Genomic DNA, 13,068 nt, shown 5'->3' with positions numbered 1-13,068 from the left:
TCAAATATTGTCTTCAAAGTTTATCTCTGAGTTGATACGGCTTTTAAAATGCCTACATACAGCAAAACAATGGGAAGCGGAGGAACAACCAACCTCACCACCTCCCTTCCCACAACACAGGCCAGTGTTGGTGCTATCGTGGCTTTTGTTGTTGCTACCACCAATGCCTTCCTACCAACAAGGACTGACAGCCCTTCCAAGTAACTATTAACTTCTTCATAGCCCATCTTCAAATTCTGTGAAGGTGTTTCCAAGACTGAAGTTTTGTTTGAAATACATTATCATTCCTTTGTAATTCCTGGCATTGACTGAGGACAAAATTACTCTACAAGCTTTATAGGTCAAGGCACTCTAGCTTTTACAACTCTTCTCAGGCTACTTCATTAGCAGCATGTTTTAACTTTGAATACTGCAGTATGGATAATTAAGCTTTTTGGTCAAATTTGGCCCAAATTCACAGGTTAAAGGTGAAAAAAAAAGTAATGGTTTAGTGAGACTTCCTTTTAGAAATTCTTTTTTCAAACTTGAGGAAGTTGACATTAGTCTTAAATCTGAATGTTGCATGCACTACAGTTCAGAGGAACCCAGAAATAAAACATCCAGCTTGCCTTCAAGCCTTTCCCTCTACACCCACCAATGAATGAGGCTGAGGTTACATCCTTGTTTTGCATCAGTATAGTTTGAATATGGCATCACCTAGACTTTTTCATCCCTGCACTAGTACTTGTGCAGCTGGTAGTGAGCCCTGAGTATGGAACTGGCCTAAAAAACCCCCAGATGAATTTCCATTTCACCAGAAGTAGGTTGTGCTGCTTCTGGCTTACAACAATCGTGAAATTAGACCTTCACTGCAACACATGCAAATTTGATATGCCATTCATAACATATTAAGTATTTTTAACATTAAATATATTTAAGATTTTAATTCAAACTACCCTTACTGAAGTGACTTTCAGTGAAGTCAGATTTCTGACAGTGACAATGTTCTTTTTTTAAAAAAAAAATTCTTTGTCTAAGCATCTCAATACATTTTGTTTGCTGAATTTAGAAGAAACTTCCCAGTGAACTAATTAGCAATGCCACAAACAGGTCAAAGTCACCTAACCCTCTTTGCATGCAAGCCTTTGTGACAACCATTCATTTCATTTTAATGATGGGGCACAATTTTTTAATAATACACAAAAAAAAAGGAAGATGTAAGAGTAACATTATGTGACAACTTGTGCCAGGAAACCCAATCATAATTCCAGTCTGTGAGACCAGAGAAGAGTGCTACCAAATGAGATAGCACAAGAGAGGTATTTTTCTTTCCCCACAAGTCTCTTCAGCTACTTCACCTTTACCTTTATTCACTGCAGAAGCATTTCCAGAGTAATGCTGGTGACAGCCTTCTCAACAAAAATCTTAATTTCCATTTCTGTTACTGATATTGTTATGGAAAACAATTCAATTAATTGATTTGTTTTTTATAATGTACCTTCTCTAACTTCACCTAGCTTTCATTGTCCCATCTTAATTTTAAGTGTCAGTAAGAAATGGTGAGAAGGCATTTTCCCACCTACAAATACACGAGGGATTGACACTTCAGCTGATCATAGAACATAGCAGCTGATAATTGTTTCAGATTCAAGGAACTCTCAGCATTTACTGTCATGCACCAAACCCACTCTTACTCATACTTGATTAAAAATTTAATCAAGTTGTCAAGCACCCATGACAACTGCTTTAACCACAACTAAAGAATGAGAAAAGTTTGAAGTGAGCAGCACATGCAAAAATTGGAACCAAGGCTATCAATATTAAATCTAGAAATTAAATTGCAAACAATTAAATTATGCTAACCTGTATGTGACTCCTTCCTGAGCTTAACAGACTTTCTGTAATAAGGGAGCTCGTAGAAAATCTCAATTTTGGTGCAATTCCCTAGAAGAGAGACAATAATTGAACATCAAGCTCCAACTCAAGATAAAGGGTATCAAAGAAGTAAATGTCACCTAATGTAACAAACCATTCCTAATTTTCAGCCATTTCCTTTGTTAATTTCAGCCTTTAATAAAGATAATTAGAAAAGACAGAACAGCAATGGTAAATGTCAAGATGCTAACATTTGCATTTCTGACAATTCAATTACAGATGATTATATTGCTTTCGTACAACAATTAAGGTCTGACTTTTATTTCAATACATTTCTATGTCAAAAGCACTTTTAAAGATTTTTCATGCCATGCCATATAGCATCAATAAAAATTCCAGTCATGCTCTAGAAGTTTCATTAATGCTAACTTTGTAAACTTATTTATAGTCTCAATTGTATAACCTTTTTTGTAAAAATATTTTGAAAATTAGTCAATTACACTGCAAATAACTATTCATTTGTAACAGCATGATTAATAATCCTCTTTATTCTGTAAACCATTAGAGCAATGTGTGATTTCTGTTGATTGTCTCCCTTGTTCTATAACCACGTTCCACTTCCTCTGAGTGTCTTATACATGCGGCTGGCAAGGGGCAGCCTTAGTCTGACCAATTTGGAGTCAGTGGGGTCCAACTGGGCCTCCCATTGAACCAGCACACACATACTATAGGCCAACAGGTCCTTCCACCTTTCCATGGCTAACAGTTCCTGTTCAACTTACGCTTTTTACTTCAGCCATGTCTAGAAACATAATACCTGAGAGCTCTACTTCCTTAGCTAGAATTGTCCAACACACCCCAAATTTACTGGGTCTCAAGGGATTATGACACACAAGCATTATTTCTCAAAACAGCAACATTTAAAAGGCATGAAAGAACTAAAGGCTGCATATGCAATAAACAAGCAAATCAATGTGCATCTTCTACAACTCTGTAGAAGTAAAGAGAGAATCAAATGTCCTTAGAACCTTCTACCCTCTAATCTTTCAACATGGACAGAGTTTGCTGCATATCCTGAGGCGTCTGTGTGTATGAATATGCAAAATCACTGAGAAATGAAAAGGACCTGTTTTGCTTGTGACTGCCCCACATTTGTAAGCATTAACAGGAACTTCATGAGGAAAGCCTACTGCTGATTCAAACTATTCCCTACCTAAACACAAACTGATTTCCCAGAAGGGAATACAATCTGGCCCCAGGTTAGATTATGGAAATGAAATGACAAAAATGCTAAGAAAGCTCAGTCATAGCAATTAACAGAGTCCGGGATTCAATCAAGTTGAGTTATGGCATATAAAAGAGATTTTAGAGCTGACCGTCTTTAATCAACTCATTTTTATTACTAATGAATTGTCAAGTGCTATCAACAATTTTAAAAAGGACACATCAGAATTAGTAAGTCTTCTATAAAAAGCAACAACAGAGCACCTACTGCTCTTACAGAGACTGACAATGATTATAAAACCGTTAAATGCTTCTAGCTCAAAAGTCACACAGACCCACGGTTTCTGCATGATTTCTCTTCATGGAGAGGGAATATGGATGGTACTCACACAGCTATGGATATGTCAAAAGTATCACAGGCCAAAAGCAGTTACAGGAGGAGTTCTGGTCTCTGCAATTCCCAAACTAGGAGATGTTGAAGGATATTCAATATAGTATTATGTAGACACCGCTGTACAGCCCTAAACATCTTTAAATGAAGATCCAGCCATAAGGTTTTAGGGATCTATTTCTCTGCCTCTGGCTTAGTGGTGTGTGCAACCCTGCACAGGCTTTCCAGTTTTTCCTGTACCAGTCATTACACAGATGTGATATGGACATAAAAATTAATCTGATTGTAGAAAAAATGTAAATGTGGTTCATATTTAGAAGAACACAAGTTAGAAAACAAGTCTAAAATGTGCTTTTTGGCTGTAAGGAGCAGGAAGACAGGTTTGTAGCTTAAAAAAAGTACATATGAGTATAACAGAAGTCTTGTATCAGTATGCTAATGAAAGAAAGCAGAACTAAAAAGAAACTGTTTTAAGTAACATGGCAAATACTGCATGAAGGTGGGGAATGGAGATAAGAATGTCTGTAAGAAGTCACGACCAGTCAGGGCTTAAACATTTTCTGAAAGGCAAGACTGCCAGAAGAGCCAGCAAAAGCCTCAGCTGGGCAACACTGGACCAGAAGAGAGAACTCGAGGCACATCTTAAATGCATGTGGTCTTTGTAAGCCTCATAAGACATTTAGCCAGAGACATTATCAGCCAAGTGCCAGATTTCTGGAGGAGTTCTGATCCTCTCAACTTGGGATTCCTTCCAACTGGCAGATTAGCAGTGTTAATCAGACACTGTTGTCACTGCCTATCTGAACTCCACAAATGTAACCTTGTTGTTGCTACCTTTATTTTTTTTTAATAAAGGACAAATTTATTTGGAGTCAAAGTGCCACTGAAGCACAGCTGTCAGTCAAAAATACTCAACAACTCAGCTAGCTATAAATAACTTCATGTGGGAAGAACATGGCTTGGCTAGCACACGAATAATGTGATGGTTCTCATGACCTCATTTAATACTTTCTCATTTGCTTTGCATACACATTCCATGCCTGGTGTGGATACCCTTAGCAGGAGATATTTGCCAGCAAAGCTTAAGGAACACTAGAAGATGGAGGCATTTGAGCCTGCATTACTACTGAAGATAAAAATCCTCTCACAGCTATCCCACTTGGCAAGCAAGGAGAGGAACGACAAGTTCTTTTCAGAAGCCTCCTTCCAATTCCATCAAACACAGCTTCTTTATTATTCCTGAAAATGGGGTCAATATGCCAAAATCCTTTCTTGAACTGTTCTTTCTGTGCTGGAGATGGAATGGAGCAGCAGATGCTTCTGCACTCCTCGTTCCAGGGCAAAGATGGATTTCATTTACACAGTTCCCAAGGACATGAAAGTACATTTCTGTCTTCCATAAGTCAACTTTTTAAAGCTACTATGGTGTCATCATTCAGTTACACATCCAAATGACTCTGATCACATCTTCTCACAGCTCACAAATCATGGTATCTTCTCTTCATTAGAAAATACATAATTTTAACATTGAATAACTCACTCCAACAAAAAGCCTCTCTAGTGGCTCTGCTGCTATGAAGATTTACTATATTGCATTTACAAAAAAAAAAATATCTGAAACTATTTAGCTAACACCACCTTATTTATTACTACCTTCCTATATGTTCTTTAACAGCAGAAAAGTGTCTATTCTATGTATACTATGAAAGCAATACAGTCCCACCTCCTCTCCTGAGCCATTACTAACACACAGAGGACAAGCCATATGAAAGAGATGCTACGGACAACAAATTATGGCTATTTTTGCAGGGATAGTTTAAGCTACTGAAGAAGTATACATTTTGTATCACAAAACCATAGCTTTCATTCATTCAAGTGTAAGACAGCATTAGACACCCTATTCAAACTTCTAATTCCAAGTGACTAGGCAATGTTGAGGTTGCACTTGCAGGAGAAAGACTATACCAGCTAAAGGATACCAATGGCCTTTAATCAGCATTTCCCTCCTGCCATGTGTTTTTAATCCAATCACAATGGACAGAGTGAATGAGTTCCTGTCTTCCCAATCCAAATGTCCTGCCACTGGAAAAATGTAACCAAAACAAGACAAACAAAGTGAACTACAAATCATATCCCCCACATCATCCTCACCTTCATCTTCAAAGTGCTTCCTGAGTTATTCCACTGACACCTAAGATTCAACAAACTCTATGAAAGGGCAACATGACACAAAGTAATTTTCATTTACTATGTACTTGGGCCCTTATCTCCAGAAAATTAACTAATTCATTGCATTTCTTCTGTCAATTAATTATCATTTATCATAGCTTCTTTGAAACTGTAGAAAAGGCAAGTTAATAAATGAGCCTCAACGTCATGAACAGACCTTAAGAAACAGGCTTCATTAGAACTGAAAAAAACCCATGAAGCACTAAGCTAAATTTCACTTACTTATTATTTTAGTGATGGTCTTGCACCTCAGGGAGGCCCACAGGTCAGATGGCATGGCACTATAAAGTTGCACTGACTGCCATTGTTCTAAACAGTACCAAAACTGGTCTGGCACAAAATGCTACCAAGACAGACTGAGGAGGGGGGGTTACATGGTTCTTTGCTGAGAACTGTGAGGCTGACATGACACCTTCTGCTTTCTTTGGATCCCTTCAACTACCAACTGCATCACAGATTAAATGAAATGGAAGACATGTCACAGTGCTGTACTGCAAACAAAAGGAAAACAAACTTTGCCACATTAAATAATTTCTTGAAGCATTTTGAAAAAAAAAAAGATTCTACCATCACCAAAGTTCAACCTTGGATTTGTACATTCAACACCTGAAATGGCAAAAATCTATCAAAAGAGATCACTTTTCATTTGAAGTAGCTCAAGGGGTTACTTCAGTGCAACACACTGTGTCATAAATACAACCCACAGATATTCACTCACTGTAAAAGAAGAGGACCTCTTCATTAAAATCTCACGATCTAAACCATGGTGCCCACGGGTAAGCTTAGGGTCAGGGAACAGGAAATCTCTTGTGTTTTCTTCATACGTAGCTAGAACTTTTCCTACTGAAAGGAAAATGTATACTTGAACCAGAAAACAGACAAAGCCAGATAACACAGACACCACACACTAAGATAAATTTTGTTCTTTAAAAATTAACAGGATGGCTCTAAAACTTGTATCACACTAGGAAATAACCTCATCAAGTTACATCAGGAGTAGAAACGTGCAGAATCTGCTCTGAAAGTGTATTTCGTTATTATTGTAAAAAAATACAGAGCAATTAACAGAATCTTCTCTTAACAGACATATGAATGTCTCTTCTTTAAGAGACATTTCTCCAAGCAATTCTTCAGTAGTTGTCCCCTTCCTTTCCATGCCACAGGAAAAAATACCAGTATTTTTTTTAATGGCAGCCAATCCATTATGAAAAACTGAATCATTCCATATTGCAGAATAGTAATAGTAGTAGCAGTAAGAAGCACAAATGACATCAAAATCATTATCTCAATATTATCTCACTATCCTGCCTTGCTACTTTAAAAAAAAAAAATTCTTCATAGGAAAACCTTGAAAGCATGTTGTAAAAATAAAAAAAGTGCTATTGTTGGCTTCTTGTCTGTCAGCTTATGTTGGGCTGTATCACCCCTATTTCTGACCCCTGAAACTAAGTTCCTTATCCAAGATCCTTTACTCTCACACAACAAAAGTCCATGTTCAGTGCTTTTCTTCAAGTAAACAAACTGGTGAGTCACCTGAGAGAAGCATTCCTTTCCTTGAAAGTACTAAGGACAAGTGACAGAGAGGGCTTTTAGTACCACAGTTTCCAAACGAGTCCTCTTTAAAACTTGACTTTATTTCCAATAAAATGCAGATTTACATTATTCATGGGAACACTTGAATTTCATTAAAATAGATTTTTATAATCACACAAACCAATAACAGAAGTATGACAAATCGCTATTTATTATCTTCACACATCCCAAGAGACCTGTAATACTTACAGTGAGGATAAGAGTTTTCCCAACGGTCACCATTAAAATGGAAGGAAAAAAAGTGTCATTCTGAGAACAAGATTATGCACTCTGAAATTTCACAGACAGCCACTTTGCAAGTGAATTGTGATGCAGTTAATAACTGTGTACAGGATGATTTCGGTTTATTTTCCATTTTAGAAATATTATCACTTTCCTAAGCCCGAGTATGGTACATTTCAATATTTGGTTATTAGTCTCTTTCAAGAATGAGATCCTCTTGATCTATTAACATTTTACATTCAGAGGACTATTTGTTGAAGAGCTTTCTATGTTGTTTGTGTGTTGGAAAAAGTGATTGTGCTGTAATGGGCAATGTCCTCATGGAAATTCACCTATTAAATTGAATAATTTATGAAGAGACTGATACAATACCTGGAGGAACCAGCTGTATTAGTTCAAGTACTGCTGTGTCAACTAGAAAGGAAAAAAAGTTTATTAATGAGTTTAAAAAAAAAACCTAAAATAGGAAGTAATTCTCATAGTCAACCCCCAAGAAAAAGAGCTCACTGATTTAAGCTTCACAGCACTGTACACTATTTCCACTACAACAACTAGAGAAAATTAAGAACAGCTTGTGTAACTGCCACAGATGAAAACAATGGCAATAGCAGCATACAAATGACAAGTCTAAATCTGACTTACAACTTGGTAAGTTCTATTGCTACTAAGTTTGTCCTTCTTTTAAAGAAGATGATGCAAGCTTCACTACTTTTTTTCAGATAACTCTCAGATGAGGGAGCATATTGCTGGAGTTTGAGTTCAGGGTCAGTGTTGCCTCATTACAATATATTATGCTCTGTACATGGCAAGACATATAATTTTCTTAAAAGCTTAAAAGAATAACGTTACCAAAATCAAAGGTCTATGCTTATATTATTTGAAAATTAATCAAATTATCAGATAAAGGACTCCATTACCTATCTGGATAACCAGCTGGATTTTCCATTAATTATGACTTTTTACCCCTTTCCTGTTCTACAGTACAGAGAATACATTTCTGGAGGCATTTTGTTAGTTAACAATATTTTGGGTAAGTAACTGCCTGCACTGAGAACAAGTCTATTCTGAAAGCCCATTAGTGCTAGGGTCCCACTTGTTTACTACAAGCTCTATTACACTGGCTACACACTAGCTTTTCAGAGAACAGGCTCCTGCTAGAAAAATCATTACACACTTCAAAACTCCAAAAGGTCTTTAGAGCCCATACATGCATGACATTAATGCATACAACATAGTATACATAAAAAGCAGGACCTACGTTCCAGTAACTCCACAAGGTCTCCAGGATCAACTATGTCAGCAAATGCCTGGAAAAGAAATAAATAATAATAATGACACTGTCAAAGTCATCAGATGGCCCTCCTGGACAGAGAAAGGGGAAAAAAAGTCACAAAATCAATATTCTTCCTTGCTTCAAATGGTTGCCAAGAGCCCTATCCCCACTGGAAAAAGAAAGGAAACTGAAATTATTATTTGGCACATGATCAAACTCATCGAAAGCTAGCAATGCTTGTCATATGCTTTCTAGCCATTCAGGGTTACCTCTCCATATTTAAATCAGGAGGTATTGTGAAGAGTTGAGCATGTAGAGATAAGTATTGTCTCTACAATTTAAAGAGAGAAAGATAAATTGCTGAATGTACTAGAAATCTGATAGATTAAGAATATGTTCTTTAATATAGTTACACTTTAAGCTTCATTTTTATGGATGTGACCATTGACATACAGAGTACTGTTCAGGGCTTTTTTAACCTGAATCAAAAGCGAATAGATGGCAAGGAATAGGGGAGGATGTTGCACTTGATGTTCAGCAGGTGAGAGACTTCCCCCTAATTATATACAAAAGTCTCAGCCAAGTGGTGTAGATCACATCACTATTCAAGGTACCACACACTGAAAAATACCAAAGTACAGGTGCTCCACAAGGATCTAGATCTGTTTAAAAGCTATTAGTAAGAATATAGATATTATTCTCAGCTTTCTTGTTCACCACTTTTGTAAACAGACAGATCCTGGTGTCTTTGAGTTCCTCCAAATTGCACTGGAAGCAGTATTGAGTACATTGCCATTAAGTAGTTTGTGGTATGTTTGCCTTTAAAAAAATACAGTCTTTTTTACTCTTCAGTAGCTGCTGAAATTATCACCCTTTGTATCTTACCCACATCACCAGAGCGTCATTGATGTTTACTCAGTCTGTTTTTCAAAGTGCTGGGGGATGCTTAAAGGAAAGGAACTAGAAAGGGCAAAGTATTATTATTCATAGGTAGTCAAGAAGCCAGATCGTATCTGTAAGATACTGTGTTTCATTATCCCTGTGATACTAATAATGAAGCTAGCAGGGACTCAGAATATGTGATAAACAACTATAAATTATAAGGCCAGAGTACCAACCTGGGAATTCTGGTGACAAACCATGAAAAAAGTATCTCAAAGGGAGAAAGATGTCACCAAAAACGCTTGAGCTGCTATTCTAGCCTTCTACTAAATTAAGTTGACTCTCCTGTATCTTATACTCTTTGTTCTTCACCTTGCCATAATTTTTAGAACAGCAAGGTTCAGTTCCATCCAAGCCAGCAAATAAGACACTGAAAAAAGGATAATTCACAAAAGAATGAACAAACACCTAGAAAGCCTCATCACACATTATACTCTTCAGTATGCGTTATTCTCGGAGTCACCGTGGGGATAATATAGGCACACATCTCCTCTGTGCTGAAGAGAAGCAGGAGTTACAATGCCATGCCATCCTCAGTGTGATTTCCTGTGCTCAGGGGTTTTACAGTGAGTTTTTTGTGGAGTTTGGGATGGGTTTTATTTGGCTTGTATTAGCTCTTGACGTTATCTTACCTTTTCAAATACTAGTTTTTCTTGAAAGAGGAGTGGAAACGCTGCAGGGACGCAGTGAGTCTTTTTGCTCTGCCCAAGCACAGAGACACTGAGATAAAGCTCCTCTTTGTCCTTCAGCAGCACTCCAGGGCAAGTTATCTGTAAGAGTAACATATTCATTAAACAAACTGAACTTCAGTTGCAGAAGTAATGGCCATTTCCAAGATAAAAATTAAATGGTCCAGACTGAAGCAGTTGATTTCTGAGTCAGACTATAACAAATTAGAGCAAAAACATTCCTTTTCTAAAGCAATTCTGTTTGTACAGACTGATCAGGAAAAATAGTCACCATTTGAAAATAACAATGACCAAGTACTCTAGGTAAACATACACGACTGCCTTTCACAAGAGCTGAAACCTGGTATGCCAATCCCAGGTTAATACACTTAATGCACTGATTTACTACCTAAGAGTTTATCATCAAGGGTCACAACAGGTTCTATACGAAGACACATGTAGAATGAAGCCTACATGACAAGACACAATGCATCCAAATTTTAGCCTGCCAGATATTGCCACTAATCTTTCAACCTTCTCTGTGAAATTCTTCTTATTTAAGAAAGAACTTGGTCTGTTTTTAAAGCTCCCCATGAACATCAGATGTTCTTACTTGTGTTTTCACTGCTAGGATGTACACAGTTCATGGCAAAACTATTTGTTATTTTCTCCAAGCTACCTGGTTTTATTCTACTAACCAGCCAGAGAACTGTCACCTTTCACTTCAGTTCTACTGCTCAATTTTTATGACAGTATAATAAATACAGAGTTGTCTCTTCCAACTTAAAGTTGCTGGAGAAAGTGCTTAGACTTTCAAGTGCCAGGTAGAAAGACAAAGGATAAGAGTGACAGGAATTAAAATAAGTGCTTTGGTTACAGTCTCCTACTCCCAAATCAATGTTTTACTTAGAATCCTAACTGGATTTAAAAAAACCAAACTAGATAAACAGCAGGAAAAGCGCCTCAGGTGAAAGAAATAACAGAAACCAGTGTGTTATAGATTATTATAGGTGCCATATAAGCTAAAAAAAAGCCTTTCCACACATAAATATCCAAAGAGGAAAAAAATTTAAAAAAGGGTTTCCTCTCCATGTAAATGAGGGCTCCAAATCTGCAAGAAAAGCATAATAGATATCCCAATTGAAACAGACTGTCAAGCATTAAACTGCTGGTATGACACTCATGCAATTGCAATTGTGAACAGGAGTGAGTGAAAGACACAGATTTCATTCATATAAGAAAAGATCCCCCAAACTACATACTACAAAGTCATATTAGTTTAGTTCTTGCCTTTCTTCTTGACATTTCTTTAGAGTTTGCAATCCATTTTAGCAGGGGTTTTGAATCTTTCACCTTTGAGAAGGCAACCAGTATTTGCCTGCTAATTGAGATTAAAAAGTGAGAGGTTTGAAGACACTGGAAAGAGGAAAACTGCAAACAACAGGTATCATTTATTCTGGCTATCCTATAATGGAGTTAGAGTTGCAAAAATAATCTCAGTGTGAAGAAGTGCCATTCTACAGAATCACAGAACAACAAGGTTGGAAAAGACCTTTGAAGATCATTGAGTCCAACCATTCCCATCCTATGCTAAACCATATCCCTAAGTACCTCATCAACCCTTTTTTTGAACACACCCAGGGAAGGTGACTCAACCACCTCCCTGGGCAGCCTGTTCCAGGCCCTGACAACTCTTTCAAGTAACAAATTTTTTTCTAATATCCAATCTAAACCTGCCCTGGCCCAGCTTCATGCCATTGCCCCTTGTTCTATCTTCTGTCACCTGGCTGAAGAGACCATCGTCCACCTCTCTACAACATCCCTTCAGGTAGTTGTAGGTGGTGATAAGGTCTCCCCTCAGCCTCCCCTTCTCCAGGCTAAACATCCCCAGCTCCCATTCTAGGCTCCTTACTGTGCAGTAATCCACATGCTATTAATTCACCTTGGTGCTTAATGCATTACCTACCTTCACTGCTGCATTTCTGAATTCTCCATGTAGCAATGACATGAAGAGTAATGTGAATTTCATTCTGTTGCTACTTGAGCAATCTAAATGCCAGCAGCAGAGGTAGGCACCAAAATTAGTCTCAAAAAAACCCCAAATAACAATGAAATCTCAGTCTGAGCAATCATGAATTATTAAATTTAAATTAACAGCAGGATAAACCAAATAAGGTCTTTAACCAAGGCTTTCCATTTCTGAAGAGCAGCCTTTCAGAAAGGAAGAAAGCTAACAGTGAAATAAACCAAAAAGCTCAAGGACTCTGCTGGGAAAAGACCTTGGAATTTAAGTCAAAAGGAGCAAACCCCATCAGTATCCTAAAGCAGGGAAAAAAACTGAAGATGACAGAACTTCTGACACAAGTGGATTGATTTTACAAAGGGTTGAGAAATATGCAGAGCACTGTAAAAGGGCAGGAAAAGGAAACACAAATTTGGACAAGGCTTTAGTCACAAATAAAGCAAACAAGGAGAAAGCAAATGGACGAAGTGTAACTCAAACAGGATGCAAACACTAACGTGTCTATGTCCCAAGCACAACTGACTGCTTTGCCTTGGTTTTAATCATATCTAATACAAGAGGAAAAAAACCAAACAAAACCCTAAAAAAACAACAAAAATCAAAACAACTTAAAGAATGAAATTATAGAAACTGAAGTCACCCAGTATGT

The 13,068-nt window shown here is 37.4% G+C and overlaps 1 protein-coding gene across 1 annotated transcript in view; it reads right to left on the bottom strand.

Moving 5' to 3' along the window:
- The window catches only part of SPATA6 (spermatogenesis associated 6), a gene marked incomplete at its 5' end in the record, with an annotated part of 38,515 nt that overhangs the window by 22,730 nt on the left and 2,717 nt on the right, over positions 1-13,068 (bottom strand). Inside the window, 5 exon segments of the mRNA XM_084265963.1 lie at positions 1,843-1,923; positions 6,417-6,541; positions 7,886-7,927; positions 8,772-8,820; positions 10,361-10,498. Of these exon segments, the coding sequence (XP_084122089.1) occupies positions 1,843-1,923; positions 6,417-6,541; positions 7,886-7,927; positions 8,772-8,820; positions 10,361-10,498 (435 nt within the window).

This window comes from Gallinula chloropus, assembly GCF_964237585.1.
Source record: "Gallinula chloropus genome assembly, chromosome: 6".
In the NCBI taxonomy this organism is placed as follows: domain Eukaryota; kingdom Metazoa; phylum Chordata; class Aves; order Gruiformes; family Rallidae; genus Gallinula; species Gallinula chloropus.
The sequence above is the reverse complement of the archived record's forward strand: the minus strand, read 5'-3'. Positions and strand labels throughout refer to the sequence as shown.